The sequence below is a fragment of the Aythya fuligula genome, chromosome 1 (assembly GCF_009819795.1).
Source record: "Aythya fuligula isolate bAytFul2 chromosome 1, bAytFul2.pri, whole genome shotgun sequence".
Classification (NCBI taxonomy): Eukaryota; Metazoa; Chordata; class Aves; order Anseriformes; family Anatidae; genus Aythya; species Aythya fuligula.
Genome location: NC_045559.1, coordinates 91,499,497 through 91,516,425, shown reverse-complemented (window position 1 = coordinate 91,516,425; position 16,929 = coordinate 91,499,497). Strand labels below are relative to the sequence as shown.

Here is a 16,929-nt window from a genome sequence, read left to right as displayed (position 1 = left end):
CAGTAGATTACATTTTGAAAGCTGCAGAAATTTGCTAGTCTTAGTAATGTACTCAGCAAAGCTTACTTTCTTGGCTTTAATCTTTCCCTTAAATAAAAGTTTTCGTAATTTATGATTCAGATACTGATGAAAGTTAACAGTAGTAACAAGGAGATTTACTTACTGAAGACTTTGACTATCGTTGGTTCTTCGGAAACATCGTCTTCTGTTACTAGCATACATACAAATCTCTTTTCATCACTGATTCTTGCATTCCTGATGGATAATGTATAGTTTTCTGAGAGACTCAACCTGTTTTTGTAGTCTGGTACATCATCATACTGTACATTTTTTTTTGTGGATGATCTGAAGGCAATAAATACTGGAGATCCATTTGGCATTTCCTATAATAAAAGGATAAACACCTCTATTTTGCATGAACACTCGGATTAATTTTAGAAGTTCCTGAAGATCTGCAATTGGTACAAAGCCATAATTTAAAAAATCTTTGAAATACATGACATTACTTTTTGCTGATTAACTTCTGCTACACAAGCAAGAAATCCAGTGTTATATGAGAGCTAGTCTAAGGCTGCTGTTGTACATGTTGAGAATATCATCAGCAGAAGTAATTTCCGTCCTTTGACTCAAACTGCAGCACAACACAGGGCTTTCTGAGATCAAGGGTGGTGTTTCTGGCGCCACCTGACTCTGTGTGTATGAAAAAGTCATTTGAAATAGAAGCCTTTATGAGCTAAGCTCAAAAGCTTCAGTTTCCCTTTTTTTTGTGATTGTTTTACATATTCATATTGTTTGTCTGGGATATTCAGACTTCATTCCAAATGCAGGATTTAATCAGGCATAACTGCCTATTTTATTCTAAATTAGGTTCTAGCTTTCTCTCTTTTTTTTTTTTTTTTTTTTTTTTTTTTTCCCCTTTTTTGTTTTTAAAAGGCCCAAGAGCTTGTGGCATGGGAATGTACATACAATCAAATATTTTTATTTATGCCCCTCAGGATAATCTCAAAAAATAATTTTGTAGACATCCTCCTTATATCAATCAGTATGCAGCTGCCATCCTACAAAGGAATATAGAATTGAGAGTGTTGCACAAACCTACTGTATCAGTATTTTATTTTCATGAGAGACCAAGTTACAAGCTGAGTGGTGCGGGCTTCAATTTCCCCCCTGCACAGAGAAGGGACAAGACAATGGTCCCCTCTAAATACAGCAAGGAGAAAGGTTGAATCCAACTCTATGTTCAGTACCGTGCTGAGGGCTAGGAAAGGTTTTAGTTCCCTTTTATCCTTTGCACCTTGCAGCACTGATAGTAGCAGCGCTCCCAGCACAATATCTCAGCTTGACTGCAGAGCTCACAAAAGCATGACGATGCTGTGACAGGAGATGAGTGGTGTCAGAGCCAGGGCTGGGAGCAGGAGACAACAGTTAATGTGAAGCTCGAATTCCCTTATAGTCTTTTTCCCTTTCTCACTTTCAAGCATTGGATTATTCCAGGTGTCTGTCACACAGGAAAGAAGGCATCGCCTTAGCTTTATACACAAGAAGTTGGCTGTCAAGCACAAACGAGCTCTTAACTCTTCAAGCCCAAATGGGATTCCTCTTTCTTTTGATGAAATAATCGCCCTGCTGAAAAAACCCAATCCCACAAACCAACCAACCCTCCCCGCCCAAAAAACAAGTGTTACTAGCTGGAAGCTGCCCTGGGAGAGCTGGTATCAGTTTCACTTGGTTATATGTTGACTATGTCAACAATTTCATACAAATTGCAGCTGCTTTTTTTCACGTCAGGTTTGTGTCCCTTCCCATCAGCAGCAGATGGTACCCGTGACGTGTCCACACACTTAGGCCAAGCTGTAATGCCTCCTTTTGCTGACTGGTACTCATCACTTGTCTGAGACAAGCAACCCAAATGCACCAGAAAGAGATGATGAATTTCCTTTTCTTAAGCAGCCCTGCATCATAGAGGTGGACTTGTGTCTTCCCAAGAGAAAAAAAAAATTATGCTGCAAAATGCAGGCCCTGCATCTTCTCAATAGTTACATGAAACAATTTTACTGTCCCTTTGAGGGAATCATTCTCCACAGACTTCTGAGTTGGAATCCCAAAACATATTTGCACAGCAGGAATTCTCAAGTGCACGAGGTCTGTAAAAGCTGCAAACCTCAAGGTACATGGAAAAGAGGTAGGTGGATGGTGCAGTAACAACAGAGGCAGATCCTTCTACTTTAAAATAGACTGGTGGATGCCATTAAAATAGAGAAAACTAAATAATTTTAAATCCACTGTCAGAGTTGAAATCACTTTTTGCTGGCAGCATTTTGGTTTGGAGCACACAAGGAGATTTAGATCAGCTTTGCAGAAGCAGGGAAAACAGGCAGGGTGAGACCACTGCAGCTCCACACTCCTCGCTGTGCATAAAATACACTCAGTCATGAAACGGTGCTGAGCCGGCAACTATCACATCAACCAAGCACGGGGACAGCATTTTCCTGGGGATGAGGCAGGCCCTGCCTCAGGCAGCCTGCTTCAAAAGCATTCAAACATACAGCGGTGGTTCTGTCAAGCCAGTGAGATGCTGCTGGGTAACATGCCAGATTTCTAACACAGGTTGGCAGAGGACTCCCCGACAATTATTTCTCTTGAACAATGAGATTAATTCCTCAAACCTCTCATCTATACTTGGCAGAGGTTATACAGATGGGAATCTAGCAGTCTTTCACACAGAAATAAATACCTTTGTATATGAGGCAGAAATCCTATCAACTGGAATCCTGTAGCCTCATGCACAAAAAGCGCACATCTCATATCAGCTCTAATGAACAAAAAGGTAAGCTGTACTTACATATTTCCATTTTCCAAACATAAGACCATCTGGTACTTCTAGACGACAAGGCATGGTAATAGTGTCTCCATATATTGCATTTACTGTATACAATCCCAGAGCTAGAGGAGAAACAGAAAAAGAGAGGAAATAATTAAAGCGTTTTCTCGAATTCCAATATGCTAACATTTGGTGCACAGCTACTACCAAAAAAAACAAAAAAAAAAAAAAAAAACAAAAAAAAAAAAAGCCACGTTCTTTGAAAATGGTTGTTTTCTAGCACATCGGGTTTATCCCAAAACCTCTAACAAAGCAGGATCCCTGCAAATAAATGAGTTTACTTAAACATTACGCCCTTCTTGGACCCACATTTCCTGCTGCTGTCAGGAGGAGCCACATGAATTTTCAGACAGGGTTTCACCTGCTCCACTGGATGACCACGCACACTGCATTCGGTATTCACAGCTATCATTACAAACTCAAAGCTGGAGAAGGAAAACCCCCAAACATTTATTGTATGAAAAATTGGTATGAAAACTCCTGCCTGGAGGGGTTAGGCTGCAATGCTCTGCTGTGATGAGGTCAGCCGACAAGCCTTACTGTGATCGCTGCACTACATTATAAACTTAGAAAAGAAAGGAAGAAAACGAGAGTGTTATTTGAGTGCTACATCCTGTTAAACCTAGGAAACAAACTAGTCTGTACACTGACGTTTTGAAAAACTGAAGTGAAATGGTTCTATGAATTATTTAAAAACAGCTTTTTAGAAACCTCAGCACAGTGTTATTGTGCTAATGCATACGATTCGCAGGGTATAAAGTGACCCACTTATTTTCATTGTCTAAAACATGCGAACTGAACAAAACCAACAGGCCCTTAAGTATAGAGCTGTTAAAATGCAAGGGAGTTTCAAGCAGAAGATGTTAAAACCTGGTGCATTTGCCAGGATTGCCCTGTGCAACATTTCTTGGCTCCTATTTTTAGCAGCCACCCCTGCTCTCGGGGAAGCCCAGTGCTCCTTACACCGCAGCCCCATCAGCTCACTGCTGGGAGGTTTGGGGCCTCCGGTGCTCGCTCGGCGCCACGGAGCAGGCATGGCGGCTGCCAGCTCTTGCCCACACGTCTGCGGCTTTGGCCAGGGTCTTCTGCCCACAGAGTCAGGACCCTCTCCGTGCTCTGCCTTCATTTGCAGCTGAAAGCTTGCTGCCAGGGAAACGTTCTCTAAGAGAGAGTAGTAGGATGCTAGTGATGTGGCCACGGCTGCAGCAGCACCCCATCCTTCTCGCAGGCACACATTTTTCTGGTGATTCAGCCCTTCTTGCTCATGCTGGAGAACGGGCTGAGCAAACCTGTTCCCAGGTGCCCCCAAAGACCTGAGCCAGAGCCCCTTCATCTTTCCACGAGTCTTGAAGCAGCCACTGGGATGACCTGACAGTTCTCTTGCACACATACTCTGTAAGGAGACTTTCCCTGGGGAATTGCTTTTCCATAAGTTATTTTCAAAGATCCAAACCTTGAACTCCTTGCCCGCAACTTGAATTAGACAGACTCCAGGACATTTTTCCTCAGGTGAGGACTTCTGAGCTCGCAGTTAGCACCAGCCAATACTCGTCATTTGCATCACTGTGCCAATTAGGCTCTTCTCTATTTTCTGTGGCACTACACGGAGGAATGCTATTCCTAAATCCTTCCTTAGAGAAGCTTATGGCCTAGACAACACAGTATGGTGGAGCAGAGAAGCAGGCAAGCAAGCTGGAGCTTGATGGACTAGTGGAATTCAATAGGTAAGAGGCAACAGCGCTGGCATGTACCATAAAATTTCTTTTCATCATAGCAAGCCGTATCAACTAAACAACTGCTAATCTTTTTCTGACTCTGTTATATACTTGGTCACAAACATGCTTTGGGTACATTATTGGCATTATAAGGACTGCATGCTCTAATTTGCCGTGGTTTGCTCTCTAACTTACAATAGCAGTTGGTCCACTAGATGGCGCTGAATAAGTGCACGCTCTACAAGCAAAGCAGAAATTTTTGGAGAGAGCAGCTAACTTTAATTTTAATGAAATAGGGCCGACGTTTTATGAAATCAAACTACAAACAGAAGTAAAATTCAAAACAGGAATATTTTCTCCCCATGACCCCCCCTCCCTTGCATTCATCCTCGTTCTGCTCTTCAGGAGGGGGACCACACAACTCAGGCTTTGCCAGCTGAATCCTAATGTTCATTTCAGCTAGAGCTGGAGAACAGTCCTTCTGGGTTCCTCTCTCCCACGGGCATAAAATTACAAGAGACCTGCAAATCTTTATTCCACTGGTAACCAGGTTAGTACTCATTCAAATTCCAGGCACCGGTAACTTGGCATTCCGTAACAGCACTTTGCATCACGCGGAAAACCAGAAGCCGCTCTTTCTGCTAGCAGATAGGCTCCGTCATTAGGGAAAAACAAAATAACCCTGTGGGATCTGCGAGGCTGCTCGCTGCTGTTCTCTCCTAGGCAGTCGTTTAACCCCTGCGAGTTGCTAAGGGAACAAGCATACGCCACCAAATACTTGACAAACAGCCCCAGGAATGTGAATGAAACTGTTTCTGGAAAGGATTTACGTTTGCAGCATTCAGAGCAGGTAATCAATGAACGGCCTGATAAATGGAAAGCCTGGCCTCTGATCCTGAAGGATTCTTTCATCTGAAATGCATTCCTTCAAATGGACAAAACCCGGTAAAATCATGTCTTGTTGATATAAATTCTGCCTAAGCTAAACCATACCGTTTTCTAGGAATTTAACACAGAATGGAAAAAAAAAAAAATAGGTTTTACTTTACATGCAGAGAAACAGTCTTTAGAAAAACACAAAAGGTCCTGCAGTAAAATTTTCTCCTTCCTCTTCTGTAGGGAGAAATCTAGGACGTTTAAGGAGTGCAAACAAGTTGAACAACCGCAAACTTTCACAGCAGGAACTGCAGTAACCTCTGCAAAACAACTTTGCAAACCAATACATTACAAAACAAACAAACAAAAAACCTCAACAAATGTAGAAATTCCTCTTCATAGCTATTATATGCATTTGTAAAACGGTGGGATGGAGAGGAAAGTAGAAGAAAATGACAGCTTTAACTACAGAATAATGCCTTTTTTATTATTATTTTATTTATTTATTTACTTTTTTTTTTTTTTTTTTTTGGACATAGATTCCAGCTCATTTGAAGACAGAGAAAATGAAAGAGAGACTACAAATACATAACAAATTGTTCCATGCCCTAACACCACCCCGGGTCAAGGTCAAGGCCTTCATATCTCATTAACTGCAGGAGGGAGCGAAGGCAATTACAGGGAATAACGCAGCAAGAAGTTACCAAACATCATTCCCTGCCCTGGTGCATTTCTGATACAGCTTTCTACGGCTAATTAAGGCTTTAACCTGCTCCCCTACATGATTTTCAGATGTTGTCTTCTAAAACTGAGGCAGTATCATTAACAACAACACTGGTGCAGAGGCAGGATCTCTTCCCACAAGTGCTGGGGGAAGAAGCTCTGCTGAACTAGCTATGGGCTATAGCTGTACCCCGAGTTAACCCAGCTCACCTTCCAGTTCCCTACATCCAGGTCTGAGGAGGCTGAGGTACCTCCTAACTCATTTCCCCCTCTTTGACCCAGTGCTGAGGAAACTCCACTCGGAGCCAGATTAAACCTTTCTGCATCGGTTCGGACACGGGAAGAAAGCCGCAGCATCAGGAGGTATTTCAAGTCAGAGAAAGATCCCAGCAGGATGCTGCTAAATTGAGATGACATTTGCTGCTGATGCTATTAATTATGGCACTTTCCACGTCCCCGTGGCAGTGCTAACTGGCATCCTTCTTTGTCCCCCTCTCGGCATGTGTTCCCCAAGGGAAGAACCGAGCAGTTACTACCCGCAGACTTGGGTGACAAAACCCAAAATCTGACTAGTTGATCAGAGGCTTAGAGGCAGAGGAGGGGCTATTACTGTTTTCTTTCAGATCTTCAACAAGAGTGCATGATGCAGGTCATAATTTAGACTAATTATTATTTTTTAAATCAGTGGGGTTATATAAGAGGAATGATTAGAAGGCAAATATCTAAAAATCAGGAAAACTGATGTTTTTTTCCAAGGTAACAACAAAAGCTGTAGGAGGTGTGTGGGAAGTTGCTGTGTTTTCCACCTTTCTTCCATTTGAAATATCGGATGCTCGTCTTGCAGAAACCCTTTTTTGAAGTGCTTAAAAGTAACATTTATAGGCAAATGTAAGACAGACCAAAGGCTGTTCAAAGACCCTTTTGACACAAGATTCACCAGAGACCATGAACTTGTATCCAAAAATATGAGTAGCAGACATACTGCCCAAAATGCACCTTCACCCGCAGGCTCGGCTGCCTCCAAGTGCAGCTTAATTCCACTCAGTAAAGCAAAGGACACTTGGGAAACTGAGCCTCCCTCAACAGCCCAGAGTCCACCAGTTTAACTGATGCTTTATATGCGCAAAGACATCCTACCTTTTCCTTCTGCATCCGATTTTTTTACTACTGATGCTCCTGCTCCTGAAAGGTTCAGCAATGATGCTTCCCATTACGCCTCCTCGGGAGCAAGGTCTCAGAGGACAGCAGGACACCGGTGCCTGTGCTATTGGCATGCTCATAGACAGAGGAGGTCAATTCATGTCTTCCAGAATGGAAGTGTCCAAAGCAAAGAGCTATTATGTTCATTTAGTGCCCACTTCAGAAACTGCCAGTTAAATTTGTCACTCCAAATCTTCACTTGAGATTTCGGCCCTCCCAGCTTATTTTGAGGTAGCCCAGGTTCGCTCGTATGTAATACAGTGTGGGAGGCTAAAAAGATTTGCCTAATGAAATACAGATTTTATTACTTCGCTTGTTACCAGCTCTGAAGTAGCCACAGGCGCATTTTTCTTTCTGCCTTCCCCTCCATTTCCTAATGGGTACATAGCCATACACAGGTCTTCTTGAGCACCCATTTAGGTACCAGCCAGGAAATGTCAGTACTTCACAAAGACAGTAATTGCATGTTCTTGAGATCAGAAAATTGCCTTTTAATAACAGAGTTTTATTCTATTGACAAAGCAGTATTTGAATGACAGCTGGGTGTTGGTGCAATGCAAAAGGTATCAGCAAAAACTGTCCAGCTTTGAATGAGCTGGGAGTTGGCTTCCTGTCCCAACTGTTTGGTGATGCTGACAATGCTTTGTGGCGACTTTAATATTGAAAACTAATTTTCATTTAATTACAAGTACTATTTAGAAAGAAAATTAAGAGAGTTCACAGAACAGTTAAGGTTGTCAGGGCCCTCTGGAGGCCATCTGGTCCATCCCCTGCTCACTAAGGTATACCCACAGCAGACTGCCCAGGCCCACCTTCAGGTAGCTGTTGAAGATCTCCAGGACTGGACCCAGCACTTCAGGTGTGGCCTCCCCAGCACCGAGTAGAGGAGAAGCATCACCTACCTCCCTGACCTGCTGGTGGCACTCCACATAATGCAGCCCAGACACTACCAGCCTTCTCTGCTGCTATGGCACACTGCTGTCTCACGTTCAGTTTGGTGTCCACTAGCACCCCCAGGTCCTTTTCTGCAAAGCTGCTTTCTCCCAGCTTAGCCCCCAGCCCATACTGCTGCATGGAAGTTGGACTCTTCAGATAGGACTCCACTTCCAACTAGTTTTTCTCTCTCCCTTTTCTTTGCCTGGCAGAAAGATACTTTTTCAGAAACACACAGCACACAAAACATGAGATGCACTTCGGGAGGTCAAAAGACTGATTAAACAAGGAAAAAAAAAAAACACTTCATGTTATCAAAATTCACATATGACAAACCTTGTTTGAAATTGGTGGGCATGATTGTTCCTTATTTTGGGGCATCAAAACACAGAAGCAGGGCAAACACCACGAGAAAATTCAAACACTGATTATCTTCACCTTACATATATGGTTAAGAGCAAGCGAGTGTGTGTTTGTGGATGTTATCTAGTAGAGGTTATATAAACAGTATATTTCCTACCTCTCCCTATTTAAATAGTGAAAAAATCTACACACCAGTGACTAAGAATATTACTTACAGGAGAATCGTCAGTATTACTAAAGACTGAAACTAACTTCACAAAGACATATCCAGAAGTATTTAATGCAAAATACTTTTAAAACAACGTAACAGAACTTGCTGAAAGGTTTCTTGCACTTTATCACAGCCTTCTTTCAACATTTTCTCATCCCTGAATAATATTAGAGTGCAGGCAATTTTAACACCAAAGGACAAAAAAAAAAATCCTTTATCATCTTCTAAGCACTGACGCAATGGACAGCAATTACCCTTTGGAAGCATCAGTGCTTACTTGAGCTCTTTGAAGATGTGAAATAACTGAATGGGAATGCACATTCATCTTTTTTTTTTCTTTTTTTTTTTTTTCTTTTTTCTTTTGGCAAGACCCAACTCAAAACATGGTTTCTACTCTGGAAGATGTTAAACTTCCTTTTTGACAAGCTGGTCAAAGAAACACCTACTTAACTAAAGATACAAGCTGTCAAACCCAAACAGGCATGCTTATGTGCTTAACACTAATTTTGGCAAGTAGAAAGGCAGATTAGGGAGGTGGGGCTTGGCACCCAACAAACCCAAGCCATCAGGCAGTACTGAACAGGGAACAGGCAGAGTAGTTAGCATTAGAAACACTGAAAGCACCAGAGCTGGAGAGCACCAAATATCAACATATTTCAAGTATCATTACCCTATACAAAGCAGTACGCTTGTTGAAACGTTCAGAAGTTTTCCTTATAAAGGGGGAAAAATACTAAAGGAAACATGTCAACACTTTTGATGAGGAAGAAAAACAAAACTGAAAAATTGATAGCTGTGAAAAGGGTGGTAACAGGCTCATGTTTTATTTGAAATCCCATCTTGCAAGTTGCACTGCAAAAATTGTATGTGGCACGGAAAGTTGGGAGGGAATTTTTGTTTTAAGCCAAGAAGTGTGAACACACACCCCAAATCACGCTTTCCATCTTTGAGCCTTTAAAATGTTGTCAAGCTATGACCACTAGTAACTAATATTGCTATCCTGATTTCAATTTCTATATAAATCATCCAAATGGTTTCCTACTCAGTACAAAGAGACTGTCTGTAACTTGCTCAGATGACCTGTTACATCTGGCCAAGGCTGCACGGGCTCCATCGTGTTGCCAACACGGAAACCCCCGGCCACCTCCTCCATCTCAGGGCAGGAGGAGGGAGGCCAACACGTGCTTCTCACCAGTATTTCCCCCTGCAGTCCAGCCAGTCATGCACGTCATGGGAACCACAGTTTTCTTCAGCTGTCACTATACTTACACATGCATACAGCTTGGCTTTCTGGGTAACCTTACGGGTGAGCTCAAGACTGGGACTTCCATGAGTTTAGGTAGAATAGTCATGCAGAAACCCACCGAGCACTTCAACCACAATTTTCAAAGTCCACACATGACTCTGGGTGGCACCTAACTGCTGCTGATCTCACTGAGGGCTATTTCTGTGCTGAGATTTCAAAATTTCCAGCTGCTTCAGTACTCGGGCAGCAATTTTCCCCACCTCCTACACCAGACTACAGCTTTCTTATTTGCACGCTCCCTTTCTGTGAGCTTCATTTGTGGCTTGGTTTGGGGTGATCGTAGTGCAAGCTTTTGAGAAGTTTGAGGGAAATTTCAATCCTCAAGGCAGAAGTCTTAGAAAGTTGTGTACTTCCAGGGGCAGACAGCTTTGCAGAAGATTTTAGCACAGTTTACAGGGCTATCATTACAGTGAGTTTGCCTTAGTGATGTTCACACTGAGCACTCCTCTGAACATTTTATATCACCACTGGAGAACGTACAGCAGAAAAACTTCTTCAGCCAGAATGTACCAAAACTCCCCAACTGATTATATTATTATAATAATTTTAAATAAACTTTGTCATTTTAGGAGCTTTGAATGTTATATATAAAGCAATGATCATGGCAGTAATCATAAAAGCATCAAAATATTTCTAGAATTTTTGAGAGGTATGCAAAAGAAATTTGTGCATCGTCATCGTCTCTTAATATTTGAATGCCTCATTAAGTGACAAGGATAATGAATTTAAAGTAAAGCAGACACTGCTTTCCAGGTCAGGTAAGCTTTGAAACTACACACAAAAGCATTAGCATCTGCAAAGCTTGAGATCAAATGAGTAGTTCAAAGCTCAGCAACCGATGCAAAATGCTCTGCAAAATTATTAGCATCAACACACAAGCTTTCCTACAGCTCCACCTCAGCCATTGCTCCAGCACCCAGCTCCAAGAAAATAAGGCATATTGCTAAGACCAGCAGCTCTGAAACTTGACCAGCAAAGCTCTGGTTTGCTTGGGAGTAGTAAGTGCATCTCTGCTTTTTAATCCAGCCCCTTTGAAATCAAGAAGACCCCCAAATCTACTACAGAACTGGAAGGAAATCCCACGAAAGACACCACTGCCTTTGTACTGCATGGGATAGCAAAACTTCTTTTTGAAGAGAAAGTCCTAAGCTTCATTCCACGAATTAAAAATGACAACAAAAACCCACCCCAAAATGTTACCTGTGACTTCAATGGCCTTCTAATTACACGATTTTACAGAAACCCTAGTTTAGGCTCAGAATTATGTAAATATTCCTGGATTTGGTGCTAATCCAAAACCAATCACATTTGTTCTACAGAACTGTGGGTCTAAATTTTCAAATTCCTTGAGTAAATCTTACAGGCTTAATAAATTACATACATGCTGTAAGTAGGTAAAACATAGCGTAATCCAAGCAAGTATCTGCAAATACAGCATAGGGAAAAGAGAGATACCTACTTAAAAATCTTGAATTAGCATAAGGCTAGCAGAAACAATTTCTACAAGAGTTGGATGGAATCATGCTGAAAGACACCATTGGCAAGTTGCAGTCAGAAGTAAAACAAAAAAACAAGAACGAAACACCATAATGTGGAAAAAGCTACTTTTTTTCACAATAGAAGCTTCAACAGAAAGACCACTGCTAATGACTCTCTTTGATGACAACTTTTACAGTAATTTCTTCAGAGAGTTCTCATAACCCAAAGGAAGCCAGAAGATGGCCAACACGTCTTGATACTTCTGTTCAAAAGGTAGCCATGAATATCTGTGGTTTTATGTATTTTTTTAAAAAAATATACTAGGAATTTGAAAATTATTAAAATAGTTATCAACATATGGTGTGTTTTTTTTCTTTTTCTTTTTTTTATTTTTTTTGAAAAAAGTGTTCCAGCACATCTGTCAAGGCAGTGAGTTGTAGTTTAACAAGGGTTGATGATACAAGCTGTTTGCGAAGAGATGAGCAGCAAAATTGGGAAAAATAGTTCCTGCGTCAATACTGCAGTAAGTTTCAACTTTAAAGGGTACATCTATTTTGGCAGTGGAATCAGCAAAGCCCCTTTATTTTGATGAAACCTCTTCTTTCCGAGGTTAGCCTCTGATTGCTCCCCCAGCATACTTCTTTTCTGCTTCTCACCTGCCCTTCCAAAACACTCTCCTATTTGATGAAACTGCTCCAATTATTTTTCATCTTCTTGTTATGCTAGTCCGCAATGCTGCCAAACATCCAATAGCTTAAAGGGACTTAGTAGTTTCTATTAAGTCACAGAAAACCTGTAGCTCAAAAATAACAACCTAAAATCCCCCAAAATCCTATGTTAAAAAAAAAAAGGCAAAAAAACCAACAAAAACACCAAGAACAAGAAAAAAAAATAAAAAACAACAATAGAAAGCGTCTTAAATAAAGAGCTGGCCCTCTTGCTTTTTCATAACCTGATATTGACAGTGTGGATCAATATACCCACAGGCTAATACTGCAGAAAAAGCACCTAATTTATACATAAATGCTGAATAAAAAGCTAAACAGCGTATGTTTTCCATATCAGAACTATGAGATATTGTTTTGGTACTCCAAGAGTATATTACCCTGTCATCCTAGAGTTTTAGTCAATGTCAAGCTGGCAGCACACCAACTGAGAAAAGGAGGCTGGACTTCTACCTCCTGCATCCTCCTGCTTGGTTGTGCAGCTCAGCTGTACAGAGAAGCTCTGGAAACATGGCTGCACTGAAGCTGAGAGGGGAGAGCAGACAGCAGCAGGGGTCAAACCTGCTGGCTCCTTCCAGGGGCACGTGGAAGCAAACCTGCTCTTTCTTTCAGGGTGCCACATCTGGGCTTCCTTCCTACCACACGGCCGGGATTTTGTTGCACCCAACCCTTAACCTCTTTCCATTGGCCTGCACAGGATCACACCGATGAGAAGAAGCAACTACAAGACTGCAAGGAAGCGGTCACTGCATCCTGCTTGGTCAGCTCCTGTTTGTGGGGAGGTGCAATTGCTATACCATGCCAAGACTTCACATGATGACCTTTCAACAAAAAACAGGTAGTGCACCAGAGGCCCTGACCCAGGGTGCTCCTTTCCAGTTATGGAAAACACAGGAAAACAAGTTTTTGTTCACATGTATCCACATACGTCAGTAAAGTACACACTAGCTTGTCTATGTACAAGCATCCCTTCTATGTACATCCTTCTAGATTTTGGTCTGTGATGATCCATGAACAGATAGGAGGACAAAGAGCAGATGGGCATTCCACTAGTTTTTTGTTTTGTTTTGTTTTCCCCGGGAGATATGCACTAAGAAATGTATGCCTTTTGCACTATGTTCCAACTCTTCCATCAAAACAAAGGCAAAATAGTTCAAACGAGCCCCTAGCTTTGGAAAAGCAGCCCATAAGCATATTTTTCCTTCTCCTGGGATCAGCCAGGTGCGAGGATGCACACAAGGACTGAAGCATCATAGAAAATTCTGACCCTGAAGCCACCTGCTCCCTAACAAACACACGGAGGGCTCATGGCCACTTTTGTACAGCCAACGGCAGCATTGGCGCTGGTTGTTTCTCCTCACTTGCCTTCTCTACTTCCACTTCAGAGAAAACAGTGTGCTTAACATACCTAAGGCTGGGCAGTTCAGGTAACAGAATTATCTGTACCTCCCACTCTAAAGGTAAATGAAAATATTGAGCTTCTTAGTAAGCAACAACTTATTAAAAATTTATATTTTACAAATAACGTACTCTCCAAAACATATAAATATTTCTTACATTCCCTTAGGCAAGAAAAAACCTCAAGAGAAAATCAACGTATTAGAAAACAAATCAGATGTTCGTTTTTGCAAAGAATGAGCAAAAACAGAGAACAATAAATAACTGACCAGATTAATGAATAGGAAACAAACACAATGGAAAATATTAGGAATTATGAGAGAAAATCTAACAAGAAATTAGAAAAAATAATGCAGTTAAATCAATGCCACTGTAATCCTTTTAAGCAAAGGAACTGCGACAACAGCCACAGCTCTAAACTAATTTTCTTCTCTGAATTTTCTGTTTTCTGTCTACCATCCTCCTTATGGGGAGAGGCACTTCCCTTCTGCCCGTCTAGGATCCTTCCATGTTGAAAATTAATGCCTGACAGTTTTCATTATTTAAAAAAAAAAAAACAAACTATGCTTGTTGTTCCTCTACTTCAAATCATGGTTTGCTCTGACATGTAATCCTTGAACAAAGAAAAAGGACAGACATCTACTATTTGCATGTTCCAGATCTGCAAACCTCACCCTCACATTATCAGTGTGGTCACCTGGGCATTTGCTTACTCATGCAAAACTGTCCTAAATTTCACATCCCAACTGCTGTTGGCTTGATGTCTGGTAGCAGCATCCTGGGTTTTTGAGCAAGCAGAGAAGAATCTAGGTGGAAAAGGCATCATTTTGGCTTCTCTTTCTTAATCAGAGCTCTGAAGCACTTGCAAAAGCTGTAACTACTGGTGCAATAATAATCCCTTACACCCCAAAAAGTAGGATACAAAATGTTTGGTTAATGCAAGTTTGCTTGGCAACTTCCATAAATATATGCGGTAACTTCCCCTGACGCTTTGCTGAGGCAGTCACCTGAAATCAGGTATGCATATGAAAATGAGAAGAATATTTTTACTAACTACCCCTCAACAAGGCTGAAGGGTCCTCAGCTACTTAGCAGGCAGTATCCTGCCACACTTACATACTGTACAGTCTTATTTGCCAAACCTGCTGCTTGATGTTTTTAGCTGTGTTTACTCCCAAAGCAACGAGCTAGATCCAACCAGCTGAACCAACCACAATCTGTCAATAACGTGTACAGAGTACTGTTTTATTTGAATGAGCTCTGTTTATTTATGGTGAAAAACAAGCATTAAACACCTCAAAAAAAAAAAAAAAAAAAAAAAAAAAAAAAAAAGTCTCACAGAACTCACAGCTTTAAAAGGCATAGATGAAAGACAGATTTATCCTTCCGTAGCTTGGGGTGAGTTGAATAAGCTGTATCAGCTGTAAACAGTAAATGTCCAGCGATTGGTAAATGAAAAGTTTCAGTTTTATGTGCATCAGGTGGCTCTGGTTCAGTGGAAATCCCCCTAGTCAATGATAGGCTTTTGGCTGCTACGTCTGTTTTCCAACTGCATTCCCTGCTGATAAGGTAGATGACAAAGCGACACAGATGACATTAATATAGCCTCAGTGGAATCATCAGCGGGTCTTTGTTACCTAGAGACAAGACCTATCATTTCACTGATGGCACAATAACATAGGTGTGAAGGGGGGAGAGCTCATTGAAAGTATAATGTGATAAATCCTTATGATTTATGCTAAAATAAGTGACTGACAGCTCCTTTGAGGCTCTCTTTAGATTTAATGGGCTCCTCGCAGACACGGCTTTTTAAATTTCACAGATGCCTGTAGCCAGCCCTGGTACTGGCAACTGTCTGCTGCTGAAGGAGGATGAGCTGAAACAGATGTGCTCTTTCAGTAACGGGAGAAAGCAGCAGCACCTTTATCTCTAAAGTTCTGTCTTTGCCCGTCTTAACTAGTATCCTGAAAATTAACAGGTGTGGCAGCAGCACAAACAAAGTACATAAAAATTAAATAGTTAACATTACACAGGCTCTTATTCAATAGTGAGACATAGATGCACTGATGTGGAAATACGTACGGCTGGTGTGATTTCACTGCCTATCATTTCTATTTGTGGAAACTACTGACGTGCAATGGCATGAAATGCTGCCAAATACTGGGGTCTGTTTCAACCCTGTATGTATTCACATATGTACATGCATATGTAAGCTAGCATCTGATGTGCTGTTAATTTTCTTCAACGTGTGATTTCTGTATTATTTTGACAAAAAAAAAATAAAGAAAAACTGCTTAAAATAATGCTGTGTATACAAAAATGCTGAAAAGGACCACTCAATTGCAAATCTAATCTGGCTGACAGGCTGATGGTGTCAAATGATTTTCCAATATAACATAACAGCATATATGTACTAGCCAGTTATTGAATAAATTGCTGTAATATGTTTCAACTGCCTACTGGAGAAAACCATGAAAGGTTGGAGAATGCAAAATAAGGTTCCTATTTACTTATTTATTATTAATATACAATTTACTTTCCGGATTTTCCAACTGCAGACATTGCTTCTGCCAATACAGTGTTGCTATTAAGTGTAAAAGCAGCAGCATGCATTTTAAGGCCCATCTTTAGTCCCCAAATGGGTACCAAAGAGTTACTAGAAGCGTGCAGAAACAGAAACAACACAGAAGTTCAGTCTTTTAAGTACTTATGCACGTATTTATCTTCAATAACAGATAATCCCACAGCATGAAGACTGGGGCACAACACAGCAGTACTGTTACTAGAGAACAGTTATGCTGAATAGGACTCTCTCCCAATTACATACTGCGGTAGCCTCTTGAAACTCCAAGGACAACATGTATTAGATAATATAGAGGCACTAACAACTGATTGCTCAAAGACCTCATCCAGACCAAACCTTTGTGTAGCCCTTCAAGGAGCCTGAGGAGCCACTGCTGTTCCCAGCATAACTCCAATGCAAAGAGCTCCCCAGTTCCAGGCTTGCACTGTGTGCCTCAGCCTCAGGTAAAATCCCATCCATGGCTTGCAGGAAGAGAAACGTTGGCTATCAGTGTAACACACTGTGCTGGTTTTAGGGAACATGTTCGTTATATGCC

At 41.3% G+C, this 16,929-nt stretch overlaps 1 protein-coding gene across 2 annotated transcripts in view; it reads right to left on the bottom strand.

The window, feature by feature from the left end:
* Nucleotides 1-16,929, bottom strand: part of ALCAM (activated leukocyte cell adhesion molecule) — a 114,625-nt gene that overhangs the window by 29,751 nt on the left and 67,945 nt on the right. For both annotated transcript variants that reach the window (XM_032185135.1, XM_032185141.1), the window contains exons 2-3: nt 2,843-2,943; nt 164-383 (exon numbers count right to left, since the gene is read on the bottom strand). In XM_032185135.1, coding sequence (XP_032041026.1) covers nt 164-383; nt 2,843-2,943 — 321 coding nt within the window. The remainder of the gene's footprint in view (nt 1-163; nt 384-2,842; nt 2,944-16,929) is intronic.